We start from the raw sequence: 12,761 nt of genomic DNA on the forward strand, positions 1-12,761 counted from the left end.
CTTTACTGGGTAAACAGTGAGTGTGTGTATGTTTGAACACATATACGCATCAGACTTCTATCTGTAGTTTGTGTGTTAACACTCCCTTGTGCGATTTAGTGGCTTCTCGTGCGTCTGGCTTCTCTCCAGCATGTGTTTGCGCACCTTTTCTTCCTACTCAGGTGATTCATGAGGGTAGATTTGTTACCTTCAGTTCCTGCATGGTGAGCTCGGTGCCGTTCTCTTTGGCGCTTTCCATCAGGACGTCCAGCGCGTCGCTGTAATCCTTCCCCTGGGAACACAGCGGCTTCTCCCTGATGGCCTTCTCTATGCTTTTCTGAAGTGTGTCTCGTGCACGGATACCCTGCAAACAAGTACAAAAGAAATGAGTCCACAACAAACGTATTAGCTTTTAACAAACTTACACTTCAAATTAACATCTTTTGAAAAGGAGCCATTGATTTAAACCAATTTTGCAAACATTTTAGCACAATAACAACTTGTGTGTAAAAGCCAGTTAAGGTTTTCATAATGCATCCGAGGTAAAGCACAATTTATTTAGCAAAGACAATGTGAATTACGGAAGTTGAGAATGTCAACACATACCTTCCTGTAGCCACTGAACGGCAGGTCTATAGGCAGGCTGAACAGGTTGTCAACAAAGTCCTGGAAGGTTGAGAACAGATGCCTCATCTCCTCCTCTGACACCCTAAATCCCAGCAGCACCCTCACCGCCATGGTGAACGACAACCGCTGGCTCTCCCTGTGGAAAGACAATCAATCAGGACCTCAGTTACATCCAGTAATTAAGATGCATTGTGCAAAGAACTTGGTGTTTCCAGCCACGCAAATAATGTTTCAAGTCATTGCAATGCGTAGAAACTGATATTAACTTCTTGAACATATGTTAACCTTGAACATTTTTTTTGTTTCAAGACATCAATTTAAAAATATGTATTGTTTCTATATCTAAGGACTCTTGCTTCTCTTAGTAACGCCCGCACTGCAGCTTTTCTGCTTTTAGTGATGATCTCTCTCTCAATATATTGTGTTTTAACTGATTCCATTTGTAATTGTGATGTTCTCCCATCATGATGAGGTTTTTTTAATCTATTGGAATTTCTATGTGTTGTAATGATGTTTGTACAATGAATTGAAGAGGGGGACTCTCCCCAAAAAAGCCAGCAAGCGTATTCCAACAAATTGTCTAACAACATTTCCAAGTCAAGGACAAAATACTCATATTTCACTTGTTTATTTGGTTCACATTACAAAAGATAAACAATGTTTGCTCAATATTCTGACCCACAACACTTGGCGCTTCTCAACCAACAAGTAAAGGGTTTCGGTTTACGAAACTAATTTAAAAAGCACTTCGACCAAAAATTTAATTAGTTCAGTACCCAAAAAGCTTGATCCCAGCTGGAGCCAAAAGGAAACAATGGTTTTCCTTGACCCTGAAGTCTGAACTGAAGTAGCTGTGTTATACTCTACAGGTTGTTCTGATTTGTGCAACACTCTCTGTCGATGACGCATCATTGATTACAATAGTTCCACCTAAAACAACAGATAACGCAACAATCTTGAATCGAATCATTTCAAGAAAGAGACCTAATTTGGGGTAAAAGGTTGCCTCCAATTTCAAGATGTAATAACAATGAAATTCTCTTTCTTCTGAATCCATTTCTACTCCAGGACCTCGTCCATACCTGTAGACGTTGATGGGCTCAGGGTTGGAGCTCCACACCCGGAGGCTCTCCTGGATGACCTGCTGGATTTTCGGGAGGTAGGACTCCAAGGCCTCATGGCTGAACACTTTGGCAAACACCTGGAAAAATAGTGCAAAGAGGCATGTAGTGTCATTTAAAATGCAGAATATGACTGTACTTGTCTGATGACCTGTAGATCAACCCAGATTTTCATTAAATGCTCATAAATTGTATGACTTGGCAAACAGAGAGACGGCATTTGAACCTATGCAAGTCCAAACAGAGAACAAAAGCACGGATTACGCAAATACACTGTATCTGGTATACATCCCTCAGTGAGTACAAACACACACACCAACAGAATATCTTTTGGAAACCTCTTAGCTTGACAAATCCTGACTTACAGGCTGTGTGAACAGATGGCAGCTTTATTCTATTTTGTTTGACTGTCTGTCAGTTTTCAGGACATCTCAATAATTTGATGGAAAAGTTCATCCAACTGGCAAAGGGCAGATGGATTCCTTTTTGGTTTCAGGTTGGCCATTTAAGGGAGCACTTTAGCTTTTGCTAACCGCTCCGGAAATGTTACACAAAGAAGAACTTATTGCTCAAACACATCATTTTCTATATGAGTCAGTTTTACCACTTCTACAAACCTGAATAGCATGGCACTTTTGAAAACCTCTCGTGTGTCAGTTTTATGCATTTTCAGGTGACCTTTGTGGTCATGATGACAATAATAAACATGTGGTTAACGTTGTGAACAGTTACTGTTTGGTTAGGTTTAGGAAAAGATTATGACTTGGACCGACTGATGCGTCACCACACATCCCACCAACACACCGCAAAGACTACAACCGTAAGCCAACTAGCTTGTAGGTTTTGTGTCTGCAAGAGGAAGTACCTTTCAAGGTAGCGCTAGTCTGTGCTGGCCATTAAGAAAGGCCAACTAGAAAGCTTGAAAACAGACTTAATTTGACAACAATGGCCAACTGGTGCCAACGGTGTGGTACACATCCCAACAACTGTAGCCACGGATGCTCACTGACACCCAACTTGCCGATGGCCAACCATCTACCAGGTGTGTCAGAGCCATTACATTGATTTCAGGTTACACATGGGACACTATCAACAATCTCCTGAGTCCTGTTTTCATTTGAGTTATACATCCACCGCTACCTCCTGCCTTTGCGGACTGTCGCTCTTTATAGCACTTCACCTGACTTCCCTCTACGACAACTAGTGGCTACTAGAATATAAACATGAACGTGGGTCGCAGTAAGCTGCTCGCACAGACGACTTAAACGGTCCTTTTTTCTGGTGGAGACAGGCTGAGTGTTTCACCTATGGATGGCCTTACAGCGGTATAAAAAGTGGCTTTAAGTCAATAGTTGTGCTTCTGACTCACTTGACATTTTGCACAGTTGATCCTTGTACAAATTTCCTAATATTAACCTTCTTTCTCCCTCCCGTCATATCTTGAGAACATTTTCTATCCATTAATCCCCGTCTCCTCTCTCTTAAAGTATACCTCGACAAGACTTTCCATCGATTCTTATTTCTTATTCACCCCCCAAATTCTCCCCCCTCCTCCTCTGTCTCCCTACCTCTTCACAGAGACTTATACATTGTGGAGGTTTTCCCCTGTAGTCAGCAGAACCAGAATGACAGGCAGAAAGAGCAAGAGAGGAGGAGGAGAGGGAGGGGGGAGTTAAGTCTTTCCTGGCTGCTCGTAGTATTTCTTAGTATGAATCAGTCACCAGTCGTCAGTGATGTTTGGACAAATAACATTCCATCTGATTTAACCTCCAAAACTGCCCTTTAAACAGTCTCGGGGAATGATTTAGAAGTGGAGAACGATGGTGAGAAGCAAGCCGACTGGACTAGAATAGGTCTATTATATTAATATGAATAAGTCACTAACACTCAGCTGTATTTGGATAAATAACTTGTGCACTTAACCTTTAGTGCTGTTCCTCCCCAAAACAGTAGAAGAAGAGCAGGAGAGTGATTAATGTCACGGCTTGTTGGGACGTTAAACTCTCCGAAATGTCAACTTTTAAAAGAGTGCAGTGTTCAACCCATGGAGGACTGTCTAATTCTTTAAATTAAGTGCCACAGAAGTTACAATATTAGGTTTTATTCAATCAGCAGTCACAGGAAGGCAACAGAGTCGAGTTCGGAGACTAAATACACATGTTTTGCATTTTCTGCCCGGTGAAACAGGACTGGAACATTTGACCAAGCAAATTTTACATTAGACATGAATAGCTCAGTCTAATGATGGTTATTGGCTGGTCAATCAGCCTCTCAATTTACTTTGAGAGCCTTGTGATCATTCTGGAAATGCTAGTTAAGATGTGGGTTGAGCATTTGCATGTAGATTTGTTTCGCTCTATTAGTTTCCTTCCGTCTTTAGTGTATTTTAAAGTGCTTTTTGGGCTTTTTATGAGCTGCTTTATTTTCTAACCTGCACAAACTCATAACTGCATCTTGTCTGTGGTTTTTACTCCATTTATTTTAACACTATGGGTACATTTTATGACTTTTCTTGTAGCTTTTACAGCCATGCAGATACACTAACCAACGCTTTACACGGAACGGACTGCACGCTGTATGGTTTAGATTTGGTTCGCTGTAAAGTAAAGTACTTTATGTCAGGGCTAACCTGAGCTGTCAGATGTTTGTTTCTATGTTTCTATTTCAACTACGCATCAAAGTAGAAACTGCAATCCCACCAGAATCCCTTAACAAATCCCCTGATTTAAAGAATTGTTGCGTTAGGAGAAACTTTGTGAGACTACGACAGCAAATTCTAAATAATTTGAGTTTGCTCGTAAATTCGGCATTAAATGCTAAATATTAAATTGCTTCTTTCCTTGTAACACGGTCTTGTTGAGGCATTGCTGTACCGTACAACTGTGTCCTAGCTGCCAACATTTAGTAGCCGTTGAGCATAGTTTCAACTGATTTTATCATTTACTCTAAATCAACATTTCATTGACTTTAAACATGTCAACTTTACCAAATACAGCACACAGTTACCAATACAGGCTACTTCTTTGACGTCTATAGAGAAGGTCACCAGACTCCCTTCAAATATCACTAAATTTTGAGAGTTGTTTCTTCAGGAGAAACTTTTTATACATCGTGAGACACCACCTACAACAAATTCTCAACTAGTTGTGCCTTCTTGTTAATTCGGCAAATGTTAAACAAAACAATGTTTCTTTCTTTCTTCTTGCCTCCGGGAATTAAGATCCGATCTCGGTAAATGCCAGGTGTGAAGTGACGAGCTTAAAGCTGTCCACTTTTGATGGGATCACTCAGAATGGATGGTTGTACCAGGTCTGCAGAATTACATGCTCAGTCTTCCCTGAATAACTCTCGTTAAAGTCCAGAATCAACCTTCAGTGTGTTTGAATTTAAAGCTTCTTAAGGGCAAAGAAAATGACTTTATTTTCCATATGTTTACACACTGAAAGTGCTTCTTTTCATTGCGACATGATGGAGGCAGAGAGGGGAGAAAGGAGCTTCTAGTGGGATTTGCGCCCGGGCCAATGAGGGTACATGTGGTTCCTGAGGTTGATGTTTAAGCCACCAAACCATCAGTTGGGCACTCGTACTCTTATTTTGTCTTCTACTTCATTTTCCTCTCATTTTCTCCTCTCCTCCGTTGCCCTCTTCCCTTCCTCCAAACCCTCCCTCCCTCCGTCGGCCTCGGGATGAATGAACAATAGTCCACTGAGCTGCTGCTGCTGCTGCTGTGTGCATGTGTGAATTACGTGTACGTACTGTATGGATACATATGCTGTGTGTGTTAGGGAGTGGTTAGTGCAGATCACAGAGCGCTCCAAGACGTTAGCAGCGCTACATTTCCTCTGCCGCCGCACCCTGGGGCCGCTGGTCACAGATCAGCTTACATGACCTGCTCTCCAACCCTGACCACAGGGGATTACACACACTATCTGACCTCAAAACAGTCTGAGGAGAAACTCAAGGCTGTCACGACCGCTCTTTTCTTTGTAAGCAGGCAGTCGGTTTCGCTCGTTGGGAGGATAAATAAATGTCAGCAGATGATCGATTGGGTTAGGTAAATGAGGAGACCACTAATTGGATTTGGATGAAAGTCTTTAAACTGTCTTCCAGTGTTTTTAAAACACACTGTCCTATGGGCGCATTGGTTAAAAGGAACAGTTCACCCGAATGTGTAATTCAGTCATTATGTACTCAGCCACCATGCAGATGGAAAGTTGGGTGAAGTTTATGTCGTCCGCAAAACATTTCTGGAGCCTCACAGCAAAACAGCATTCTTCTAAACAACTGTTATAAAAAATGGCTCCATACAGTAATCCACATCTCCAGACATGCAAAACTACTCCAAATTTATGGCTTTGAAAAAAGGTTTACACGATCACACTTGGCTGTTGTTGGCTCTAGGGCGGGCTTAGAAGCTCCTATCTGCTCCCAACTGTAGAGGTATTATGACGTCAGCAATGTGTTCACTTATTTGGCAATAGCTTGAATAATAAAGACTTTAATTTGCATCTAAATTTCCCAAAATGTAAACAGTAACAGGGTAAAAGTTCCTTGTGGTATGTTTAAGTCCGTTGCTTGTTCAAAGACTTGGTGGGTTACGTCAAATTCTCCAAGCCGCTTGATTGATTACGTCGTCCATCAGTCATTTGTTTGGCTATTAAGTCAATGACTTGTGTAGTTGTGTTGACAGTTCAATCACTTCACTTAACGTCTGTTAAAGGTTCAGTTGGCGACCCATTCAATCATTTCAAGCAGTAGATTGGATGATAACTGGTGGGTTAATTGGTCATTTGGTGATTAAATTAGCTTCTAATCAATCAGCTGTGTTGCTTCAACGGTCTCTGCGTCGTTGCATCCACGACTGAGCCATTTATGCTCGTTCATTAATCTTCAGCACGGCCTCAATAAGAGGAAGAGAGGCCGAGAGGTGATTGGGCAAAAATATATACGTTAAGCCAGAAGAGGTTGTGTAACGTCGTGAATTTAGCTATTTAACCCGTCTGCGCTGGATTACGCATAATTGGTCAATTTGGGCGAGTACTTTGCCTCTTCCTACACACACACACACACACACACACACACACACACACACAGCAGGGTTGAGCTACTGTAGGTCCAGTGAGTCAGTCAGTCAGTCGCCACCACTCTGAAAGGTTACTACAGGTCAGACAGCGTGGTATCTCCCCACACGGCCCTGCTGCCAATCACAATTTTTTTTTTTTTATGCAGCGTCACTCTGGGACGTTCCAAAGGGGTGGAGGAGGAGGAGAAGGAGGAGGAGGAGGAGGAGGAGGGAGGAGGGAGGAGGAGGAGGTGGTGGAGGGGGTATTTGTTCAGTACAACAGTCAGTTTGCTGCACCACAAAAACGTGACTGTCTTCTGTAGCCTGCAGCGCAAAGACACAGGCTTAAAGACACACACACACACACACTGTCGCACACACACACACACATACACACACACACACACAGACTCCTACACACCACACACACACACAGACATGGTCGTCCTAATAACGTCCATATGTCTTAAATTATGTGAAAGTGCTGCGAGCTGCTGGTTCCACAGACATGTAAAGACTCCTTTATTCTTCTCCCTCCCTCCTCCCCCTCTCTCTCCCTCTGACTCCCTCGTTTTTTTTTTACTTCCCACCTCTTCCCGTCTCTCCCTGCCCCTCCATCCATCCTTCTTTAAAAATGCTTTTTCATTCCCTTTCTCTCTTTTTACCGATCCATACGTCTGTCCAGGGAAGGAATCGCGAGTTAAAAAGCTACTTAGGTGTGAAGGTGTGTCATTATTTCAGCTACATAACAAAATAACACCAGCAATTAAAAAAACAACGTGTGTTCTTAATATTTACACAATTGTTTCTCCTACATGTATCTGTTTTGGGAATTTGCAGAGGCTGGAAGTAAAACATGGGATCATTTTTTGCAGTACTGGCTCTTAATCGAGGTGTATCATTGATATCATTGTGTCGCTACACTGTTGGAAGTTTATGCAAATGTATTGTCAAACTGCAGGATCAAGACAGAGTGCCGCCATCTCTCTGCAAACTCTGATCAAACTGTAAAACGAGGCGGTGCTGGTCCAATATGAACCACAATCCTGCTCAAGCATCAGCCCCTTTTCTCTGTTTTCTCTGGTCATGAAGCAACAATTTCAGACATTTCTGCTGCAGACCGCCTGGTTTACAGCACGATCCATCTTTGCAGCAGGGAAATGCTTCTTTATATTCTATTTATATGTATTTCATGCTTATCTGTGTACATTTCAGAGGCAATATTACATTTAATTTGGCATCTTTAGTCCAGATTTTTGACACAAAGCAGCATTCTAATAAGTTTAATAGTATATTTTGCTGAATTGATACTTTTTACCTTCACCTCTGCAGTATTTTGCATCTGTTTACTGTAATACTTTGACTGTGTACTTCATTTTGTGGGTTTTGAGCAGGAATGGGAACATAAAATTCACCTGACCTGCAGCCAACCATGTTTAAACTCTCCTACAACACATCATGCAGGAATCTCTTTTTTAAAGTTTGACCTCAGAGGCTGATGGAAGCGAGAGGGGGGACTGACTAACGCAGAGCTTCAGCTCAGTTAGAATTGGCAGTGCCCTCTACTGGTAATGAGCAGAAGCACAGGAACCATCACACAGAGAGAGAGAGAAAAACGAGGGCTGAGAGAGGTAGAAGGACGGAGAAGGAAAGTTGGACTGGGTGTTAAAAAAAACCTACAGTAAGAAAACACGTTAGAAGTGAGGCAGAGGTCAGAGCCGCGTCTCCTCCGTTTACTCCTCCTCCCTAAATTTAGGGATGGAGGGACGGCTCCAAAAACAAGAATAACAAGGGGAAAGGAAAATGTGGAGAGAGAGAGAGAGAGAGAGAGAGAGAGAGAGGGAGAGAGAGAGAGGTGGAATGAGGGATTTTAAATAGCGGAGGAACAGAAAAGACAGAGGTACGTCAGCTGCCACTGTCAACATCACTGTGTATTTGCATGTGTGTGTAACTTGGATTCACCCTTCTGTTATTTCAGTGTAGTGGAGCGTTTTTTCCACCTCCGCTTACGGAGGGTATGTCAGCATGTTTACTACTGTGTACATGTCAGTTTATATACTGTGTGAGGTGAAGAAACGGTCCTTAATTATGTGTATTGCTGACTGTGTAGAGCTGAGTGGAAGAGAGGTCAAATATAATTAGTTTTTTGTCATTTTGAACACTAAATACATCAGTTCACACCTGACTGAAGGCGCCTCGAGGGACCGCAGATCTCAGTTGCTGTCCGGCAGCAGCAGCCAAAACTAAAATGTAAAGTATTGCCTTTAATGCCGAATCAACAAGAAGGCCCAAAATATTAAAAATGTGTCATAGGCATCGTTTAAAAAATTTAGTAAAGCCTCCCTCGACTCAATCATGCTCAAAATTGTGCATTTTCCTAAGGGAGTCTGGAGTTGTTTTAACCTTGACCTTTGACCTTCATGAAGAGGCAAAGAGAGCAAAAGGAAACGAGTTTTCCTGCAGATATCAAGTGATGACGCATCATTTTACAGAGTTTGGCTTGATTTTTACCCAGCAGCCCAACAGCCGTGCGGCCAACACGCTGGAACAAACAGACACAATGTGTTTTACTCAAAGAAAGAACTGATTGCATTGACTTTAACGCCGAATTTACAAGAAGGAGCAAATGATTGAAGATTGGTGGTAGGCATCGTTTCACAAAGCTAATAAAGCTTCTTCCGAATCAGTAGTTCTCAAAATTGTGCACTTTGTTAAGGGACCCTGGTGTTGTTTTGAGACGAGGGTGGTGTGTAAAGCCCTGGCTGGCCCCGTTCGGCCCCTGCTCGGCCCGTAGTGGAAAACCAGGCCGCTGTGGCTCTCCGACAGAGTTAGTTTCCGAGCTTAACACGGGGGTTATATGGAAACTGGCTGGCTGTGTTGATCCAGCGAGGGCTAATGTGCTGTGTGAAGATTGTTTTTCCGTACGAAAACCACACACACACACACACACATGGAGGAGCAGTTCTGGTCCAGTGGGTCAGACAGTAAGCCAGTCGCTCATTCTTTTTTCTCTCAGTTGATGTTGTTTCGCTTCTGTCTGTTGATTCAGTTTTATTACCCAGAAAACAGGACGGAGCGCTGCCAACACACACACACACACACACACACACACACACACACACACACACACACACACACACACACTGCCCTCGCTCTATTTCTTTCTTTTGTCCGTCCTGTCATCAAAATCACTTTTGATTCCATCGGCAGCCTCCACATGTTCAGACTGCGAGCTGCTTCTCTCTCCAGGTGTTTGTGCACCTGTCAGTTGATCAGTGTCGCTTCTTGGTCGTGTTTGCTAACGTGCTAATGCTAATCTGCTCTTTCTTCTGTCTCGTGTAAAGGCTGATTTTCACCAGGAAGTGTTTTGTTACAGGGAAATGGAAAAGCTTGCGATTTTAACTGGATGTAGGATGAAATTCGTTCATGCTTAATCAACTTTTAGACATTTTCTATACGGGGAAAAAGTCAAATTTCATCACCACAAAGGCCTGAATGTAATCTAACCACGCACTCGTGTCTTGCGTCCTGTTTTTCACGTCACTAATCTCCGAGGTGTTACTGAGGCGGCAGAAACTCTCGTAGTGACGAGTCTGCTTCATCCAGGCTGCAGAGGAGCACAACTTCTCAAGGAGGAAATCTAACTGAGCTTCATCATCAGTCGCTCAGCCAATGAATTCTGCTGTCAAAGATGATCAGGGCCTTAAAAATACAAACGCGAACTGATGGCGACGATAATTTAGACTTTTAAAGAGTCTGACAGACTGCACAAATGTTCAGTTCACCATCTGCTTTAATGGTGTTATTGTAGTTTTAGAGAGGAAGAGTTTAAACGATGGTGACTGTCTTCTCCTGCTTAATAGTATCTGACGGCAAACTTTCCCGAGACGAGTGTGAGAGTGTGTCGCATCATTAAAAAAGTGTTGGGTGCTCTCATATTGGAGCCAATACGGTAATTACAAAATCTACTCCTACTCTGTCAAACGTCGCTTGAAATCATTGAAATCTGCAGAGAAAACTTGCTTCCTTTGGCCCGTCTGCCTCCTCGTGAAAGTCGGAGGTCATGTGCAGAAGTGCAGCAGATTGCTGGTTTTGCTCAAAGGCACGTCAGCAGCGTGGTTACTTAAGCAAAAAAACCCACAGCTATAAAGTCACATCAGCCTCCTCCGTCTCTGTTTCTTTGGCTGTTTGGGTTGAGAGAGAGAGGGGGAAACGTTCAGGTGTGTGTGCACATATGCTATAGTGTACTGTTATACGTGTGTGTGTGTGTGTGTGTGTGTGTGTGTGTGTGTGTGTTGGGCCCCCACAGAAAGCCCCTCTTTGTGCTGTGTTGGAGGCAGCCTTCCTAATCAGGGGTCATTACATGAGGTTAGTGCGGGGGTCTCCAGGGAGAGGAGAGGGGATCAGAGCCCAGATTAGACCCAGCCGACCCCTCACCGTCCCCGGGCAGCACGGTAACGAAACCTGACCCCCCCCTCCCCTCCCCTCCGCCTCCAGACCTCCTTCCTCCTTCCTCCTCCTTTCCTCTCTCTCCCCCTCCTCCCCCCTCCACCTCCTCCACGGACGATCCACGAGAGAGAAAACTAGAGAGTGATTTACAGGAAAACACACCAGCCTCTGCCGCTCGCTCGCTCGCTTGTCTCGTTCTCCTTTGTGTGTGTGTGTGTGTGTGTGTGTGTGTGTGTGTGTGTGTGTGTGTTAGAGGGAAGGTATGTGCCTCGGGGATAATAGGAGGGAGAGGTAAGTGGCTGATTACCTGAAATGGTCCTGGCACAGAAAAGAGAGCGAGAGAGAGAGAATCAGGGAGAAGGATGAGGGGAAAAGAAGACGGGTCGGCCTCTCTCTCTCTGCCTCTCTCTCTCTCTCTCTCTCTCTCTCCTCTCTCTCCTCTCTCCCTCTCTCTCTCTCTCCTCTCTCTCCTCTCTCTCTCTCTCCTCTCTCTCTCTCTCTCTCCCTCTCTCTCTCTCTCTCCTCTCTCTCCATGCAGTTGGGTGGAGGAGAGGATGGAGCGATGGAGGACTCGTTCTCACGCTTCAGCAGCCAGAACGCTGCTGATAAGACGGAGAGGACGGGATAGCCTTACACTGATACTCTGTCCCTGTGTTTGTGTGGAGGAGAGTGTGTCCTACCCTCCTCATTGTGTGTGTGTGTGTGTTGTCTCACTATGAATATTGATGAGTGTGTGTGTGTGTGTGTGTGTGTGTGTGTGTGTGCTGCATGTAGTGTAGATGCGGTGGATGTCATGTTCTTTCTTTCTTTCTTTCCTGCATGTGTGTGTTTGTGCTCGAGCTGACCCAAATGTTCCAAAGCGCCGAAGCTTCCACCGTTGCCGTGGTGATAGATGTCCCCCCCCAAAAAAAAAACAACTTCCACGTATCCGCGATTGGGAGAACCTGTCCTCGCTTCTCGATAGAGTCTCGTAATTAGCGACACTGTAACCTGAAAAGTAAATAACGAGCACACGTAGAGGAAAGCGTGACGACCCTGTGCTCCTCCCGTCACTCGCTGAAGCTTTGGAATTGAGTAAAAAAGCAAAAACAAGACAGCGAGTTTCTATATCTGTCTGAATTCTACAATATCTGTCCTTTTTCTGAAATCTGTGGCACGTTGACTGCTGTTTGTGATCTTCAAAATGGCGAACACGTCCATATTTAGCGTCTGATATGTAGCGAAGAGTGCAACTTTAGTTCTGCAGAGTTGGAAAATAACGCTGAAAATTTCCGACGTCGTGCTAATATGTTGAATTCATTAAAGAAGCTTTGACGAGACATTTGTGCTGCGCCCTGTCCTGTTCTTTCTCTAAGGACAGTTTGAGCTTTACACTGTAAAAGTTAGTTCAATTAAACAATTAACACAATTTATTTTGTAGATTAATTATTGTTTAATTCATCAGTGCAGGGAGGGAGCCAAAACCCACCAAACCTCCACTCAATGTCAAGCCGGCCGTTAAGAAAACGCTCCTCTAAATATCT

The 12,761-nt window shown here is 43.7% G+C and overlaps 1 protein-coding gene across 1 annotated transcript in view; it reads right to left on the bottom strand.

Moving 5' to 3' along the window:
* cyp26b1 (cytochrome P450, family 26, subfamily b, polypeptide 1) overlaps window positions 1–12,761 on the bottom strand; it is a 37,821-nt gene that overhangs the window by 5,928 nt on the left and 19,132 nt on the right. Inside the window, exons 3-5 of the mRNA XM_030431458.1 lie at window positions 1,689–1,807; window positions 586–742; window positions 188–343 (exon numbers count right to left, since the gene is read on the bottom strand). Coding sequence (XP_030287318.1) covers window positions 188–343; window positions 586–742; window positions 1,689–1,807 — 432 coding nt within the window. The remainder of the gene's footprint in view (window positions 1–187; window positions 344–585; window positions 743–1,688; window positions 1,808–12,761) is intronic.

Source organism: Sparus aurata, chromosome 10 (genome assembly GCF_900880675.1).
Source record: "Sparus aurata chromosome 10, fSpaAur1.1, whole genome shotgun sequence".
Classification (NCBI taxonomy): Eukaryota; Metazoa; Chordata; class Actinopteri; order Spariformes; family Sparidae; genus Sparus; species Sparus aurata.